A 19,440-nucleotide genomic window follows, 5' to 3' on the forward strand; every position below is an offset into this window, starting at 1 on the left:
GTGACCGTGTGCCACTCTGCCCCCCCCCCCCATTATGCTTATGTTATGTGAAATCTGCCAAGGATTCATGTCATGGTCATCCCAGATGGCTGTCATTACATCTATATGCGTACTATTACAGGGGTGGGATGAGGACACGAGAGCCATTCCCTCTTACACAATGCGACCAAGACTGACCTAAGCTCACTGTGAATGAGAACAGGAGGAAATATACACTGTACTGGCCACATTAGCTCTAACTTGTACCTTTTCTCTCTCTCTATGTCTCTATCTGTCTATCTGTCTGTCTGTCTCTGTCTGTCTGTCTGTCGCTCCTATTCTTCTCGCTCTCTCTCTCTCTCTAGGACTATGAATTCCTGTACGAGAGTGGGGTGTGCTGCATCTTCGGGCCGGGAACCAGAATCCCGCAGGCAGCTGTGGAGGTCGTCGACAGCATCGAGAAAAGTCTGGAGAAGAACCGACAGGCCATGTAAACAAGCGGGCTATTTTTAAACGGGTGGAATTTGCTGTGGCCTTTTAACACGAGTGTTTAGGGAAAAGTTTGAGTTTTTTGTATGTAACATCAGGGGATGAAACAGTAATACTGAGGCTGCTGTAAACTTTCTTCTTTCCACTGATCCAAATCCACACTCTGTAGTCATCATGAGGATACACTGAATATGCTGTTTGTTCTAAACTCTCTCATACATGAAGACTCGGTGTTGCTCTTTGTAATTCTTAATATTATGCTTGAAAGTGCTTTTTGATACAGTTGAGGATTTTCTGTGTTTGATGTCAAAATTAGACATGTCTTTAAGGCCAGTTCTCTTCAGCTCCACAACAAAACATTTCTTGTACAGCAACTTGACATAAGATCAGATGATGATCATAAGATCATAAGAAGGTGCCCTCTGCCGTGGGTTTAGTGGGGCAGTCGCTGCGGAGAAAGAGAGTTGCTTTGGTCAGATTAAAAAAAGAATTGAGTCTGCGCTTTATCATTGTGTGGAGGCTAGGCAGAGACGACCAGTGCCCCGCGGAGTCGTTGTGTCCTGTGATTCCTGGCTTATGTCTGTGTGTGTGTCCACTCGTCTGGGGAAGGGAATGGCGGGTGAAAGCCGTGAGTAATAACGAGAGGCAATTCTCTCTATCCGTCTCCCTCGCTCTGTCACCCTCTCTTTCACCTTTCCTTTCTCTCTCTTTTCCTCTCCCCTCCGGCTCGTTGTCTGGCTGACTCACCAACTGCCTCACTTGTGTGCTTTGTGTTTGTCTGCCCCCCCTCCCTCCCATCTCTGACCCCCCCCACACTTTCTTAAACTCTCTCACACTCTCTCTTGCTCGCTCTCTCTCTCTCTCTCTCTCTCTCTCTTCCTCCTCCTTGTCTGTGTGCCTCGCCCCCCTTTGTGGGAACCCCTGGAAAGATAATACAGTGATGTCCCACACCACAGCTGAGTCTGATGTCCTGTTTATAATACAGTGATGTCCCACACCACAGCTGAGTCTGATGTCCTGTTTGTACAAGACCTGGCCTCAGTCAGTCATATTCATTGACTACTTTTCCCCCTTTCTTCTTCTTCTTCGTCTTCGTCTTCCTCCTCCATCATCTCCTCTTCAGAACCTCATGACCCAATGGCTTCCGCCACCTATTAAAACATCTGGGTCTGATCTGTGTCAGGCCAGAACCACACCAGGTCTAGTCCGACCGCTTTCAGCATCAACCTCCCTAATGTGTTTTGTGTTTAACTATTTAGAATAGCACTAACTCCTCTCATGTTGATAGCTGTCAGGAGTGTCAGTGTTCCCAGTGCCTTTTTCCTAACCTGCCACTTCTCTCTCACTCTCCTGCCTGACACATCGGAAGGGTCATGTCGGGACATATCTTTAGTGGCTGACTATTGAGGAAAAAGGAATCTTTTGGGGATTTAAGATCAATCAAATAACAACTTAAGACTTCAATATTACTGACCACCTGTGCTGTACTGTCTTTGAAAAGCTCTTAGACCCACCCCCATCGATGTGACTTGTCTACAACAACCTTTATGGTATCGATTTGCGATAGAATGGCAAAGCCAGGGTTGCTCAAGTCAGACAAAGCCGTAAGATCAAGACACATTGACAAGCTAATGGAGAAACAAACATTGGTATTCTGACAATGCACTGTTAAGAATAATAGCTTCTTTAAAGACCCTTATTTTCTTAACTTAACTGCCCAAGTAGGTTGTCCATCTCAAAGGAGAGAGGAGTGTTAGTAAGATGGAGAGTGTCTGCTCTATATTTTGTGTAAATTAGTGAATCTTCATGAGCAGTCTTGCTACTGGGCTCCATTTTCCTCATTCTTAGGCGAGACCTAAGGAGTCTGTTCTGACTACGTGTGACTATGTGGAGGGCAATCTTTTTAGAAGAAGGGAGAGAGGGTTTCAAAGGGTTTGGAGCCTGTGTGTGTCTCTCTCTGTGTTTGTGTGTGATTTGGTCAGATCAGTTAATGATTCATTCACTTTGCAGGAGGGAAATTATTAATCACCTCAACTTTCCACATGATTTGATTGTTTAAGTTTTTTCCTTTGTATTAAAATGTATTCAATATCACTGGTAGTGTGAGATATCAAGAAAACTCCAATTTAGAGATGGTGAGAGAAAACTTTTGAGTAGATTGTAAAAAAAAAAAAATCAAAGGTGTCTTGTTTTCATGACTTAAAATGCATCTGAATAAATATTTGAACACAAGGAAAAAAGACAAAAGGCCTGTGGTTATTTGAAATGTATGACTGTGGATAGAAGAAAGCCCGTATTTCATGTGAACATCATAATTCTTTCAAATATTTATTGTAACTTGACTCTCAGATTAGCAAGTTCGGTGCTTTGCCACTCAGTGGCCTGTATAAATAGGAGAGGTGGAGCGCGTGGTAGTCTGAAAAAGAATGTTGCACCAGTTCCAAACACTGCATAACTTCAGTATGGCGTCAGTTTAGTGCCAAATCTCACACATGCGAGGAAACGTCTATTCGAGTGAATTTCAGGTTTTCGCAAGCGTGAATTTCTTCTGCGCACTCAATTTTAGCAGCCGCGAGAGGAAATTCAACAACTGCGAGCGCAGAGACTGACATACTCTCTCGTGAAAACTTGGTCTGCTCGCTCGAATTTATCATACGCTCTCACGAAAACTTTATCTGCTCGCTCGAAAGTATGACTTTTGGCAGTGTGTGGGCGGTTTTGGCAGTGTGTGGGCGGGAACCAAAGGAGAACGGGCTCTTTTCTGATTGGTCTTGCTTTGACAGCAGGAGAGTCATATTCACGACAACCGTTTACCAAACTCCGTTAAGTAGCTACATATGTCTTTGTATGGTGAAGACTGATATTTAACGACGAACCGAAGTAACGGTACCCATTAAACACGTTTTGAATAAATACTAGTGGTGATTGTAGCATTTGACCCACGATCACGATCACAACTGTTTAGCTACATATGAAAACTGATATTTAATGACAAACCGAAGTAACGGCACCCATTAAAGCTGTTTTGATTAAATACTAGTGGTGATTGTGGCATTTGACCCACGATCACTTTATTTATTCCAGGAAAAAGAGTCAGTTCTCGTGACAGTCGATGTTATCTGCCAGTAGGTAACATAGTTAGCTACTAGCTATCTTTAAGCTTGCTGCTAGTATTAAGTGTTGAGCACTACACAGTAAACAACAGTAATTTCAGTCACAAAGTTCATTCTATTGAATGTGTTCATCATTCTTACAGTTAGAACTTGCAATTGCGAACGTGACTTGTCCTCTCATGTTATTAAATTGTATTGTTTAGCTGCTAGCTAGTCTACTACTGATCTAAGATTCTAGAGCTCCGCTGACTGCCTCAGAAGATTCCTGCGCTAGCAAGAAGCCTTTGCCTGCTACCTGTTGTAGCTAGCAGTTAAAAGCAGTGAAAACACCCGGACCATGGAATAAATTACATTAAAACACTGAAGTCAACTTTGAAAACTCAGCAGCAAGAGCTAGCTTCAACAGTTAGCAAGCAAAGGCTTCTTGCTAGCGCAGGAATCTAAAGCTAGCTAGTAGCTAGATATGTTACCTACTGGCATAACAGCGACTATGTCACAAGAACTGACTCTTTTTCCAGGAATAAATAAAGTGATCGTGGGTCAAATGCTACAATCACCACTAGTATTTATTCAAAATGTCGTTAAATATCAGTCTTCACCATACAAAGACATATGTAGCTACTTAACAGAGTTTGGTAAACGGTTGTCGTGAATATGACTCTCCTGCTGTCAAAGCAAGACCAATCAGAAAAGAGCCCGTTCTCCTTTGGTTCCCGCCCACACACTGCCAAAACCGCCCACACACTGCCAAAAGTCATACTTTCGAGCGAGCAGATAAAGTTTTCGCGAGAGCGTATGATGAATTCGAGCGAGCAGACCAAGTTTTCGCGAGAGAGTATGTCAGTCTCTGCGCTCGCAGTTGTTGAATTTCTTCTCGCGGCTGCTAAAATTGAGTGCGCAGAAGAAATTCACGCTTGCGAAAACCTGAAATTCACTCGAATAGACGTTTCCTCGCATGTGTGAGTTTTGGCACTAAACTGACGCCATACTTCAGAGCTAACGATAAACTGTTGACAACAAATTTATAAAATTGAATATCTCTACAGTCACTCAGAATCCAAGAATTCGTTAGAATAGGGGGTGGAGGGTATTGTTGCGCTCAGTCAAATACAACCTCTGCGTGGAACAAAAAATGGCTTTGAAAAAAATAATTGACGTGTAAAAGCCCGCAAGCCTACTGTAAAGCAAGAAGCATACAGTGATTTCACTTTGAAAAGCTTTTCTGTCACCATTGTCACGGTACAAATGTAGGGCTGTACATTGTCAAAATCGGTATACAATGACGTAAAATGTTTCATCAAAGGTTGTTTCACGTGTGTATAGAGAGTCTCAAGTCATTAAATTATGAGTCTAAAGTCCACACTGTGTTGCTCTGTGTTAGAGTATCAATATAATTTAACAGCCTCCTTGTTTGTCATTCTACAGAGGACCAGGAGACATGTTAGTCACACGGGTTAATAGTATGTTGGTTTGCTGTAAAATCCACAAAAACATGTTTTAACCAGATATATTGACTTCCAAGCAAACATCACCAAGGAACCCAAGGGGTTTATCCACCGTTTTTATTTGTTTACGGCAAATTAGACATTCACGTTTCGGTCGATGCAGACATCACACTGGAATTTTGCAAACACAGATTTGTGGACACACCATGTGGAAAAGACTGGAACTTACTTTCAAAAGAGAATTAAGAGTTCACAGTAGCGCATCATGTTCTGGCACTATCTACAAATGTCTGGATAAATTGGTACACGCTGGAACAGCACATTCGACAGACATGGGGAGAACCAGATTGAAAGTACCGGCGATTTTCTCTAAATCCATGCAAGCCTGATGTGCCCTACTGGGTCAGAACGCAACACCGTAACAATATGCCACTTCTGTTCATTCAACATTTGTACAATATTGGACCTGCTAAAACACACAGAACGCACATGTTGATCACAACAAAAATAGTTTTGCCAGTAACGTTTATCTGAATAGTGTCACTTTCGACACAGTTCTCCAGTGAGGCATCAAGTTTCTCAATGCACACGAGTATGTCTTCATACCACATACTACCAATTAAAAAGCCAACAATCCTGAGTATGTTTATATGATGGTGAACATTCTAGTAAACTATGGATGGGGAAACACACATTTATTCATTTGAAATGTTTTATAATAGAATTACAAAATGTTAAACTTTCAGGGGAGACAAGGCTAAGAACATACCCGTTTCCTTAAACAACCCTGTGAAACACAAGACACATTCCAACGTTAGTGAACTCAAAGACATTGAAAGCAAAGAACTTAGACAAAATAGGATTTTATATTAGAGTTCTTTTGGACAACTTCAATCCTTCAATACTATGACCATGGCAATACTATGACCAATGCATTCATGGAACTTTACACATGCCAAATCCGTTCAGTTATAGTAATCCAATTTGGGAGCTTTGGCACTTGCAATAAGAGTGCTCAAAATAACTGCTTGACTTCCTGTTCAAAAGTGACATTACATCCTGAAGTCAAAACCTCACAAACCTCAACTCAGCAGAGATTAAACACCTTTCTCACTGATCATTAAATATACAGTCCCCGATTCTGGCGAAAGGTTGTTGATGTTTGAGTTTAACAGCCAATCAAATTACACCCCTCCCTTTGGTGGTCCAGAAGCCAAGTATTGATTAGCTGGAATAGTGTATGGCCCAGACAGCTAAAGGACAGTGAGAAAAACAGTTGCTGAATTTAACAAAAAGAGTATTGGATTATAACCGTTAACCTCACCTTTAAATCTAAATGATATATTTACTATTGTCTGAAGAGAAGGCTTTTGAGCCCTTCATATAGTCTAGCTCCTGGCCTGTAATCCAATGAAACAACTATTAATAAAGAAAAATGCAACATAAAGGGCAAAAACACAGAAGAACAAGATAAACAAGAACAAGATATGAAAACCTCAATATTTACTTATATGGTGAGAGTAAAAGCTGTAGGGTTTTTGCAGGTATGCATTGAATTGTGCAGATTTCAGATAATACTGATAGATAAAAAAATACTTCATGTTCATAGCTCTGCTGTTCATTCTCAGGACTTTGGCATCTTGTCGAAAGTAAACTAAAGGAAATGTGTTTACAGGAAAGGGCCACGTGTGAGCAGAAAGGGCCACGTGTGAGCAGAAAAGTACCACACTGTTTGCAACCCGGATGCCTTTCCAGGTTGCACACCGTCTTATCATGATTTCTTTAACTGACTGCAATGTGTCACCTGCTGACACTTTGGATGGGGTGCTCCTTCTCTTGCCAAGACAGTTGGCAACCCTTGGCTTTGATCAGCTTGCAGAGCAGCAGGTTAAGCAGTGTTCGTGGGGGGAGGGTTGCACTTTGTATAACAACTACACAGGCAACAACTATGCACAGCAATGGGTATACATTGCCATGAGCACTGCCACATCATAGATGAATCTCTGCCACTTACCATAATAACACACAGGTAGCATGCATTATTACTTAATTCAGCCGGATGTATAACTGGAGAGATGATTTTAAAAATGAATCGTGTCAGAGCTAATACTGTAAGCGAGGCAACAATTACTCAGAGCAATAGGCCATAAACATCTCACTGTCAGCCACATCTATTGACCAAAAATGGCACACACCATAACCACAAACAGAAATAAAATCCACCCAAATGCATAGAATGATTACTATCACTATTAGTGCTGAACATAAAGAAAACAATGTGTTGACATGACTGCCAGAAAAGCAGGCTGAAGGCCTGAAACGTCCACGCGGAATTAAAAAAAAATAATAAATGAAGTTACTTCAATTCATTCACCAAACCCAATGAGACGGCAATCCAAATATTGGGGATCAGTACATGAATATAATAGTGATCTGAGGTTAAATAATTAATTTCCATGAAACATGAGTTATGAGTGGGTCAGATGGATTATTTTTTTTATTTAAAAAAATAAATAATTTACAGCCAAGAGGTAGCTGTATCATGAAGTAGTTGTGCAATCCATCTGAATTTGTAACGTAAAGGAAACAAATTTTGTAAAACAAAACTCATGTTTCACCAACAATGACAGATGACGTTGACTGCGGTGAGTATAGATAAAATACTCCTTCGAAATTGAACTACCAATTTTATGGCTTTGCTTTGAGGGCACAAAGTACACCTCAGTTTAAAGAAATAAACTGCATTTGACATAAACAGACTGCGGCAAGATTTGATGGTTGGAGAACTCAGTGTTATATTGAACATTCAGTTTCGCCATGCTTGTTTCCTCAAATGTGAGAGAGCAAGACATGCTCCTAGTCTCATCTATCCTCTTGATTTATGAGACGCTGCTAATGTGATTTGGGTAACACTTTGCTTGAACCCTGCTTTACAAGACTGACATAACCATGTCATAGCACATGTCTTATGCTGTCACAAGTAATTATAATAGTAAGTGTTCAGGGACGGAACAGTGTCATGTCACCATATATTCAGTACATTTCATGACAGTATAATGTTATGACAGCTTAGTGGCATATGACATGAGCTGTTATTACATCTCAAATCTTGAGAGCTGTCATAACAGTTATCGATAATCAGTAACCCGACACAGTCAAGTCATTGGACATCACCTGTCATGATGACAGGACAGGGCGTCTGGCAACTTTATGACATGGCTGTCAGTGTTATGAAGCAGGGTTTAAATAAAGTTTTACCCAGGTTTATTCATATGACTCATACTGTCACACAGAGCAATACTCACCAAAATATAACAAAAGCTTGCGAGCAATAATCTACAATCCAGGGGATTAGCGCCAAATCAGGGCTGGATGTGTCCCAGAGTCAGCAACCATCTGGGCCACAACCGATCCAGTTAGGATGTATTTGTTAAGACTTAATTTTAATCAACAAACCATCTCTTGACTCTGACCATAATTATGAATTCAAAACAAAGGGTCTTTGTGTTTACAAAATGAATGAATGAAAATGAATAATTATAAATCCAAATCAAAGGGTCTTTGAGGGATGTATGGTTAAGGTTAGGTTATGGTCAGCATCACAAGATGTAGTTTAGATTTAGTGACATTGTCAAGTATTTGTATTTTGAAACACTTTTTTTTACCATTACATAACGTTGCATCAAAACAAAGTACCACCCTGTTTATAAAGTCATCTAATAAATAAATAAAAAATAATATTGTCATATTGTGATTCTTTGATGAAGAGAAGTTGTGAAGCAAAAACAAAAAGTAGCTACATTTTCTATGGTAGGATTGATTGTCCTGCCCATTTTCCCTCCATTCCCTAAAAGTCTCTCTCTTTTTTCCTCTTGTGCTTTCCCTGTTCTCCTACTCTCTCTCCTTGCTTCGACCTCCTGGGCTGGCAATTCTCTCCAGATAGATTCTGCCCAACATCAGGAGGCTGTCTGCACTCAACTTAGGCACTTATTCTTTGGGGAAAAAGACTCTATCTGTGTAAACTGGACCTTACAATGTCACCCATGAAACTATGGAAACCATATTCTTCACTAACTTCCCAAAAGTCTTTGGATGCATGCAGTGTCACACAACAGCAACCTTGCTGTCAATTACTGACCCAAAGGTCATTGATTACCCCTCACATTCAAAGGAAGCCTCTGTTAGGATGTAACTGCCCTCATGTCTAGGACACCTGCCTTTGTAAAGCTGCAGGCCTCATTAATGGAAAAAACACACAAACAGAAATGATCCAGATGTCCTTCATACACTTCATACTTCATACACCATTTTTCACAGCTTTTCACAGGACTGAGAGAAAGAAAAGAAACTCCCCTGTGGAGATCATTTGAAAAGCTTTCCATGTCAATACACATTTATTTTTTGCCCCCTCTCCTGTTCTGCTAATCCAGCCCTAGGCTTCTGTCTTGCTCTCGCCTCCGGGTGGCTGGCCCTAACACCACTATCCCCAAAACGCTATTTGTACTCCAGGGGCAGCCGTTCCTCCACCTGTTCCTCCATGCTGGGCTCCAGGCGGGGCTGTGGCTGGGGCTCTGAGGGCTTCCGTAACTCACGCACCGTGTAAATGGTGTTGGTGACCTTGTCGCCCTTGGTGGGATGGCAGGCGGTGGGCCGCCCACACAGGCAGCACATCTGCCTCACCTGCGCCTTGAAGGTCTTGCTGAAGGCGTAGTAGATGAGGGGGTTGTAGACAGTGGAGGTCTTGGCGAACAGGCAGGGCAGCATGCTCACCAGTGGTGGGATGGAGGCGCTGTCCTGGTACACTGACCACATGCTCACCAAGCCGTAGGGTGTCCAGCTACCTAGGAAGCCCATGCTGATGATGAAGGCGATCTGCAGGGGGAAGGAACACCATTAGATGTCACCTTCCTCTTAGAAACCTGAAAGTAACATTTCACTGTGAGGCCAATGTTTTTAGGAAAGGTCTAACAAAGGTCTAGCAATCACTAACAACTTAACTTCAATTCTTATTATCTTTCATTTCCCGCACACTTCTAGTCCAAAGTTCAATAAGTTGTCTCCAGAACGTTAAGCACATTAACTGCATATTTCAGCAATGCTAAATGCTTTTCTTAATATCTCTGATGGAGAACAGATCTGAAGGACTTCCCAGCCATGAGTTTAAAGGAGCACACATTGATGAAGAAAATCTATCATACTGTATGTCGTTTTGTAATGTAAATAAGTGTAACTGTACAACATCTATACGTGATTATGAGGATGCATTCAGATTCACACCACAGTCACACCATGTGTTTATTAACTCTAAGCAGACTCATTTCCACTAATACGCGCACTGTCGGCTAAGGGGGGTTGAAGCTGAAGCCACTGGACATGTCGACTCTTCAGGGAAGGAGTGATGGAGAGAGAGAAGGAGTGGAGGAGAGAGGGAAGGCGTGGAGGAGAGAGGGAAGTGGAGGAGAGGGAGGGGTAGGGAAGAGTAGGGGGGAGGGGTGGAGGATGGAGAGAGCAATGGAGAGGGTGAGAAAAGAGAATGATGCAGAGAGAGAGATGAGAGAAAGGGGGGAGTAGGGGGAGGGGTGGAAGATGGAGAGAGCAATGGAGAGGGGGAGAAAAGGGAGAATGATGAGAAGAGAAGGAATATCTGCTGGTGTGACATGAAAAGGTAATTATAACCACGAAGGGTCTAATCTTTTCATTTGCGTAGTGGAAGGTCTTCACAACAAAGAGGGGAAAATCTGATTTCGAAATTACACAGCGTAGTCGTTTGGCTACAGCATTGAACATTCGCTCTTCTTCTAACACAGGAATAGTTTGTGGGAGAAACGCACGCACGCAGGCACGCACGCACGCACGCTGGTTATGAATAAATAGCATGGTCCTGCAGAATACGCACACACACCGGTTTGATTAAATAGCATGGTCCTGCAGAATACACAAGTGTAAGGTGTCCATTGAAGCAGTCCTCCCGGCTGTGGCGAGGAAATTACATCAATTTCTGCTCAACAATGGACGCTCATGCTCATATAAGTGGTAGAAAGGCGTAGCCGGTCCAAGGATGAGCCTTAAGGCAAAACTCTGACTGATGGTGCCTTGGAATGTCTTAGTAGAGGACAAAAGACCATCACACTGCACACAGTGCACTCTAAATTAATTCCACAGACAGAGTTGGGGTATTGCCGTGTAGGTAGATAAGGGATAAAAAGAAGAAAAAAAAGCATGACCAAAAAAATTAAAAGCTTGATGGAGTTCCATCAAGACTTTACTATAGTGCTCAAGTCTGTATGTTGTATCAATATTAAAATCTTGCTCTTTGTGTGAAGACAAAAGCCATCGCAAAAATGACAAAAGCACTCACATTATTCACATGTGCTAACTGGAAAATCTTTTTTTTCTTTTAATTTACGTGTTCTTGCAACGGCTGTCAGCGTTAACGCGTTAATCTATGCGATAAATGCGATAAAATATATATTTTTTTTAAATGCCTTTATTTGGATAGGACATGAAGTTATGACAGGAAGCGAGGCGGAGAAGAGGTGGGGATCAGGCCAGACTTGAACCTGTGTCCCCTCGGGCAATGTAGCCCGTAAGTAGGGGGCTTGGCCTACCACTTTATGGGAGCGATGAGGGACAGGTGAGGCTTGAATAGCCCCCCTTGTTCAAAGTGGGGAATGACAGACAAAGTTTGAGAACCACTGCGGTAGTTGAAGATGGAGAGAGCTGAGGGATTGTTGGGCGGAAAGTCTCTGTTTAAGAGCCAAAATGACGGAACAATCGACAAAACTAAAGTTGTATGTAGCATTTGTCAAGCTGAATTTAGCTATCACAGAAGCAGCTCGTCTTGAAGTTATCACCTTAATGCAAAGCACCCGACAGAAAGCAGTCCCAGGTTAGATGATCGCCAACCCACACTCCATGACTTCTCTAGGAAAATAACTAGACCAGTCCGTGAAAAGGTTACCATTTGGTTGCCGGTGACTGTCGGCCCATCAGGACAGTGGGCTGATTGAGGTGATTTCAATTGCTTCAGGGGAAATTCTTACGATTTACCGTCGAGGGGCACCATTGTGTTAAAAAAAATACAATTAAACAACAGTTTCTAAAATACACGATGTCTGAAGTGATTACTTGTTTATTTATAAGATTTAGTCTTAAGAAGAAAAACAAACTTCTAATCGCGAATAATCGCGATTAAATAATTTAAAAATGTGCGATTAATTAGTAAAAAAAAAATGATCGATTGACAGCCCTAATTTCAACACAATCAGTACACTTCTTACTCACTCATATATCATCAGGGCTCAAGGATGACAACCATACCAGAGTTGTGTAATGCAAAAGAATATGCGTAAATATGAGTAAATAGTTATGTGGTATAAAGGTAAAAGACTGGTATTTAGCAGACATATTTATCCAAAGCAACGCACAGACAACCCGCAGTGATCAGGAGTTGAACTCAGGTCAACTGCTTGCAAAGTCTGTAAGGTGTCAGAATTGAAATAAGCAGCATTGTCTTACAGGGGAAAAGACATAGTTGGTAGTCATGTCAACCATATGTCATTTACAAACACTGTCTGAAATGGTCAGGCAATCTATAAAGTTGTTTTTCTCAGGTCATCTCATTGCCTATTTTGTAGCTCTTCATGTTTTTTCTCGTAAAGGCTATTCTGCATACTACAAAAACGCAATGTGGAAGATGCTGGTGTGTGTGTGTGTGTGTGTGTGTGTGTGTGTGTGTGTGTGTGTGTGTGTGTGTGTGTGTGTGTGTGTGTGTGTGTGTGTGTGTGTGTGTGTGTGTGTGTGGTGTCTAAATGGGCTTGGGGAAAGCGCTCACCGCAGAGCCTTTTCTCAACCTGCGTTACGGGTGTCAATTAATTTTTAAAAACTGAACATCATTGCTTTTTCTCTGTGTTACTTTTAATGGTAATGCTCGCCTATGGCCCCTTCAGAGCCCATGTGTAGGGAAGATTGAAGGTGGAGCTGCCCTTCCTGCCCTCTCTGACTGGTGTAGTGTGTGTGTGCTGGGGGGGGGGGTGGTGGATTGGTGGGTGGGGTGTTAGCATGGGCAGCCACAGGGACTAACCAGCACGCCTCTCTTCACTTTTACATGCATGTTCAATTAAGCTAAATCAAATTATTTCTAGCCCAATTATTTCTAGCCGAGTTATTTTTAGGCTACGTGATTTCCTGTACCTTTTAAGGCAGTGTGAAGGAGGCTCTTGTGGTTGTGTGTGTGTGTGTGCTGTGTGTGTATACATGTTATGTGTGCGTGTGTGTTGGGGAGTCATCTTTGCTGCATCTGCCCAGGAACTCAACGTAAATACAAATGAAAAATGTGATTCTCACAATATGAGTCTCCTCTGCATCTTGAGAGTGTTGGGGATGTGGTTGCAGTTTTTTGACGGACTTGAAGGTCATGCGCAGGCGGAGCACGATGCCTGCGTAGCAGGAGATGATGATGATGGCCGGATGGCCAGGTTCATGAGAGAACATGCTGGACCACGAAGGACGACACCGTGGGGGACGTTCCGCATGTCGGCCCCAGGCCAGCGTGCAGGACAGGCCGAAGGGCTCGCGGCCCGTACTTGCCCCCAGCCAGCGAACGGGAAGGTGGCCCACAGCAGGCGTAGAGCCACGTGCCCACCACCAGCAGCTTTCACGTTCCGCTTGCTCACCCTCTCCTCTGGGGGGAACACATCACAAGACGGGACATGGATTTGGAATAAGGTGCACACACACCTTATATATTACTGGTATACTAATATTATATATATATAACATTTGAACAGTAACAGTAGTATATATATATATATATATTATATATTTATTACATACACTAATATTATTTATATACATATACAGTATATATATATACAATTGTTACTGTTCAAATGTTTGGGCTCACAACCACTGTGGTCTGACCCAAACACCCTCTGTAATTTCCCCTCTTCTGCTCAAAATTGGTCACCTTGAGGTAAAACCAGAGGCTATCGTGTGCACTTCAGCTTCAGTTTCAAACTGTAGCCTTTTTCCAGATCTACTGACATTCAGTCATTCCCAAAGGATGCATTCCTCTAAACAAATGGTAAGAAAATTGCGCAGACTGGGATACAAAATACCCTCCATGCAGCTGGGATACAAAATATTGAGAAACACATAAATCAGAACTCATCCAACAGAAGGCAGTTTCTATATCTATTGCTCGTAGCTTGATTGTTCTCTCCCTTTTACGTTGCTTGGATAAAAGCGTCTGCTAAATTACTAAATGTAAATTGTAAAAAAGCGGGTGATATTGGAAACATTGCACAAACTGTTCTGAAAGTAGATGATTAGGAATGTAAGGGATGGTGTGGAGAGACCCCATGGTATGAGGTGTTGTGTGAAGCTTAAAAGTATAGAAACAATACAATATGTGCAGAAAGCTGAATCCACAGGTGCGAATCAAATAGTCAATCCCTTGTGTGGCCTCAATGTTGTCAAGCTTTCTTGTTACTCATGCACAACTTTGTACTGCTCACTGAGCCTGTAGGCTTCATTCTACAGGTGAAAATAATGCACACACACTTTTGCCAAGGTCAACTTTTCCATTTCTGTACAGCTCATGAGCCTACAGGTCATGTTAACAAAACATGTAGAGTATGAATGCATTCATGGCCACATCACAGTTCATGGCAAAAGCTCCGTACGCAGGCCGCCCCTGTGCTGGCTTACTCACTGGGAGACTGTAGATTGGTGGACACGATGAAGCGGATGACAGCCATGACGGTAAGCGTTGCCAGGCTGGCCACGCCAAAGAAGAAGCCCATGAAGGCATAGTAGCGGCACGTGACGTCGCCGCCGATCCAGTGGTGGTTCCAGGCCGAGGCGGCCGCCAGCGGGTACATGGAGACAGCGGCGCCCAGGTCCGTTATGGCCAGGCTGACACTCAGGAGTTCCGCTGGCTTCATGTGTGAGGCGCGCTTGACCGCCATGATGAGGACCAGGAGGTTCCCCGAGATGGACAGAACGGCTGTGGCCGAGGGACAGGAAGACAGAGAGCTTATTGAGAACATTCTGCTTTTTATTTGAATGCATTTCTCTTCATAGTTTTTCAGTGTTATTTATTTATGGCCCTGTCTATAATTATAAGTTGCTTGTGCTACAGTTTGAATGAAAACAAACTCTTCTTGAGTCTTCCGTCATCAGGACAGCTCTTAATATCCTGAACATTAGATTTGTGGTTGTAAATCTTTCACAGCAAGGCAGAGTTGGTTTGACTTTAACCCTTACCTCTGACTTGTGTTTGTTTAACGAGGGGGAAAACGTAGGGAGGCAGAGAGACAGAGGGATAATTGTAAAGACAACAGCTGGGAAACTGTTTATGCAGACTGTCACGTCTTTTATAGCTCTAAGAACTGTTTATTTGTGTCTATTTATGCCCTGCCTGTTAATTATTATCATTTGTTTACAGTTTGAACAACCGTGAAAACAAACCTAGCTGAAGTCTTCTCATCGTCATGTTGTTATCCTGAGCATACATTTCAGTTGTAAATCTTTGACGGTTGGTAAAACTTTTAATTTCAACCAGCACAGAATGCCAGCGTCTTCAGTTTACTGTATTTTAAAAAGCCCAGTTTAGACATGTAGACAGCAATGTTAAACCTACACCTTTCACACTATTCTTACTCGTTAATGCATACATGACAGGCTGTATAAGGCTGAATACAAGAGGGTTCGGCCTCATCTACTTCTATTATTTATTTTTAGGCTTTTTGCCTTTAAACAGATAGAGAGTGAAGATAGACAGGAAATTAGATGGAGAGAGGGATCGGGAAATTACCGCCTAGTCGGATTTGAACCCGAGTCGCCCGAACGCGGGCGTTCAGGACTCATTCATGGTTGAGGTGCTGCCGCTTGTGCAGCTCCCCCAGCCTCATCTACATTTCTTCTTCTTTTTATTCTGTGTTTGTATCTGCAGGATTTATTTATGTTCTGCTTATTCTCAGGGGTGACGTTTTAAATTACTTAATGACTTAATTTAGTTGTGTTTGTCCTTGTTTGTGTTCGTCCTTAAGAAGCTAAACCCCTATTATTTTAGTTGTTTACTCGCTAAGAGCAGTCTCACCACCAAACTCTGCCGTTGTTCAGATCAGAATGGAGAAAGTGACATTCTGTTGTCAATCAGAGAGCACACACAGGGAACTCTAAGTTACCATGGCCACCACCAAGATACAAATATCCAAGAACCACAAAGAGCTGCATGTGAAGAAGATATGCCACATTCAGGTGGATCAGAGAGCCATCCATGTCCCATGGCTGAATAAGCCCTTGAAAGACCTCCAAGACCTTTGCTTCAATATCCCCTGTCCTTCTCCTAAAGAACTAAATCCACGCCTGTCCCCACCCCCCTGGAAATCGGTTTCACTTCATTAAATTGCATCTCTTCGTCAGCTTTGTATCTAGATCTAGATACAAAGCTGACGAAGAGATGCAATTTAATGAAGTGAAACCGATTTCCAGGGGGGTGGGGACAGGCGTGGATTTAGTTCTTTAGGAGAAGGACAGGGGATATTGAAGCAAAGGTCTTGGAGGTCTTTCAAGGGCTTATTCAGCCATGGGACATGGATGGCTCTCTGATCCACCTGAATGTGGCATATCTTCTTCACATGCAGCTCTTTGTGGTTCTTGGATATTTGTATCTAGATCTAGATACAAAGCTGACGAAGAGATGCAATTTAATGAAGTGAAACCGATATATGAAGTACAGAACTCTTTACATTATGTATATAACAAACCCTCCCAAGATCCTAGAGGGACTGGGACATGGTGTAAAACAGCTTTGGTGACGGAGATGGCTGTTACGACAGGGCTCTCCATTAACCCACCAAAACGCAGCTTGCAATGCAATGATTGTGTGTCATAACGCTCTTCGCCAAATGATGTCCTACCAACAGCTGGGACCAGGTATCCCGCTTGTACTCCACAGCAGTTTCCCGCATATTGAAATAATGTACCGCAGACATGGACGTATTCTCTTACCCGCCACATGAGACCCTTATGCCTTTATGCATAATTTAGCCCCGACTAAACGTTATTTTCACGGAAACGGTGGTGCGTTGAACATCCTGTTATGTCACCCAAACGTTGCAACTATGGTAGATAAGAAGGCAACTCTTTGCGTTCTTTTAGAACAATTGTAAGAGCCTCGGTTTAAACCCGTGTTTAATTTCCCCCCAACTTTATTTTTATTTTAAAGGTCTCTATTTGGATCCATTGTGCGCACTGCCGTTCAAATACGGCAGGGTTGAGCTGCATGATGCCTGCTGCTTTACTTAAGGACAGATGCCTTTGACGAGCCTGTAATGGCCGATGCATGCTGGATGTCTACCAATAAAGACATATTACGTTGCAAAATGAGTGTGTCTTTAGGATGACAAACATCACTGTGCTCATCATATCTTTCATATAATAGCAACAGTTGTAGCCTGTATCTTTTATGGACTAACTGTTGTGCTGTGGAATCGACTAGAAGACAAAGTATAGGTGTTTACGATCCGAAAGACATAATACAAATGTTTCTTATTCAGTAAGATAGACATAATATCAAAGTTTTAGGTTACCTCTCAGCGTTGTAAAAATGTCCCAAATTGTCCCACACAAACTTACTGCTCATCCCACATTTGGTATTTTTGCATCTGGTCAACCTAGAAATTGCATGCAAGTAGGAAATTGTACTCATACAACCTGTAAGCTAAAAATTCTTCTTAATGATCGCATTGTGCATTATGACAGCAGCGCTCATTATATCTGTCTTCTTACCAAGCTACCAGGTAATTACTTTTAGCTGTGAGCGGCAATGTCAGTTATTCAAATTGATTAACCTGATAAATAGCAGTCTTAAATAAAACACCTTATATTTAAAAGCAATCTGCCCATCTCAATTTAGCCAGGGAAGCCAGAACAGGGAATTTGCGCGAAAGTAAGAATGTAGCCTGTGAACTAACCCATGTTCACAGATGGCATAGTTGTATATGTTTACTTCCTTTACTGCGTTATCTTATGCTTATGGATTTATAATAATACTACTCTTAGATATAGTAACGTTGCACATACCAAGGATGAGTAGATAAGCGCCAACTCCGATATCCAATGGATATGACAATTTTGATGAGTAGATATCCATTAGAAATAACTACTACAGCCTTGTGTATTCAAATGTTCATACAATATCCAAAGGCAGCGATGAAGTTCGCAAAGCCAATTCCCAAAGGCTGTCAACTGTGTCAAATGAGTAAAAGTCGAAAGTAGAAATCTAAAAAAAGCCGAAGCGCACTGAAGCTTCAAGACGCCGCTTTCTTGCAGCTTGTGTCAGAAACATCTGACTTAAACGGAGTGCTGCTGCAGAGAGGACCAGGTGGAGTGTACTCTCCCCTTTTTAATCCAATTCAGATGATCACACTGCGTCCTTATCTTGATGGTCTGCTTCACTGAAATGACCACACATACCCTACCCTCAGACTCTGAACGCCTGTATCTAAATAGAAAATGACGTGCTTAGGTCTGCAGAGCCTACTGTGGGAAATTGGAGATCCTCCCAAATGAAAACGTGGGTTTGGAGACCATTACAGCAAGCAGACTACAATACGTTACGTAGTTCCCTAAGGGTTAAGGTGATGGTTTGTATGTGCAATGTTTGTGTTCCCTTGCAATATTACCATTGTAAATGAGGGTCTTATTCCTCAATGTGTTTTCCTAGGCTTAAATAAATAAATAAATCGAATACCTTTGCATTAACTGGCAATACTTTCGTGTTCCCAAGGTAATAAACTGTGCAAACAATGTGTGTGTGTGAAAGAGAAAGATAGAGAGAAAGAAAAACTTTAAGGAGGTAGACTAGCAAGGAAGTTAAGTTAAGATAACATAACAAAAATAGGGATAAATGTTTTTTAATTATAGCAAAAGTCTAAATGACTAATCCATCAATTGAATTATTTTGCCATGTTTATGAAAAAGGTTATCCATCCATCATTACATTTATTAATATTTAATTGTCAACGTAGAATCCCCTAATTTTCTAAAATGTATGTTAGCATCTCCTTCTTGACAGTAGACCCACATGTAGGCTACTTAAAAGTCAAAGGCAGGACTTTTAAAATAAAGAGGTCAAGGGAGTCTGCCTGTGAACGGTACAGCCACAACATAGGCACTTGACAAGTGAGTTTGGTTAACAATTAATTAATTTATTTACTACAAACAGGAGTATGTACGTGTGTGAGAGAAAGAGAGAGAAAGAGAGAATGAGAGAGTTTAAGAGTTAGACTAGTAAGGAAATATAACATAAGATGACAGAAAGGAAAGAGGGATAAATGATATGTAGGGCTCTCTAGAAATGTGCTTATTGCGACAGTCCTACTGCTTTTTCATTACTAAGCTAT

General features: G+C 41.9%; 2 protein-coding genes across 3 annotated transcripts in view; one reads left to right on the plus strand and one right to left on the minus strand.

The window, feature by feature from the left end:
• mmut (methylmalonyl CoA mutase) overlaps positions 1-2,708 on the plus strand; it is a 40,469-nt gene extending 37,761 nt beyond the window's left edge. For both annotated transcript variants that reach the window (XM_012824756.3, XM_031582011.2), the window contains exon 13: positions 345-2,708. In XM_012824756.3, the coding sequence (XP_012680210.1) occupies positions 345-473 (129 nt within the window). In that variant the 3' untranslated portion in view covers positions 474-2,708. The remainder of the gene's footprint in view (positions 1-344) is intronic.
• Positions 2,709-7,397: 4,689 nt separating this feature from the next.
• opn8b (opsin 8, group member b) lies at positions 7,398-19,096 on the minus strand. Its single transcript, XM_042709978.1, is given in 7 exon segments — positions 7,398-9,898; positions 12,861-12,879; positions 13,373-13,425; positions 13,427-13,606; positions 13,609-13,709; positions 14,742-15,035; positions 18,119-19,096. Coding segments are annotated over 7 exon segments (1,095 nt in total). The 5' UTR covers positions 18,189-19,096; the 3' UTR covers positions 7,398-9,520.
• Positions 19,097-19,440: the final 344 nt, after the last annotated feature.

Source organism: Clupea harengus, chromosome 15, assembly GCF_900700415.2.
Source record: "Clupea harengus chromosome 15, Ch_v2.0.2, whole genome shotgun sequence".
In the NCBI taxonomy this organism is placed as follows: domain Eukaryota; kingdom Metazoa; phylum Chordata; class Actinopteri; order Clupeiformes; family Clupeidae; genus Clupea; species Clupea harengus.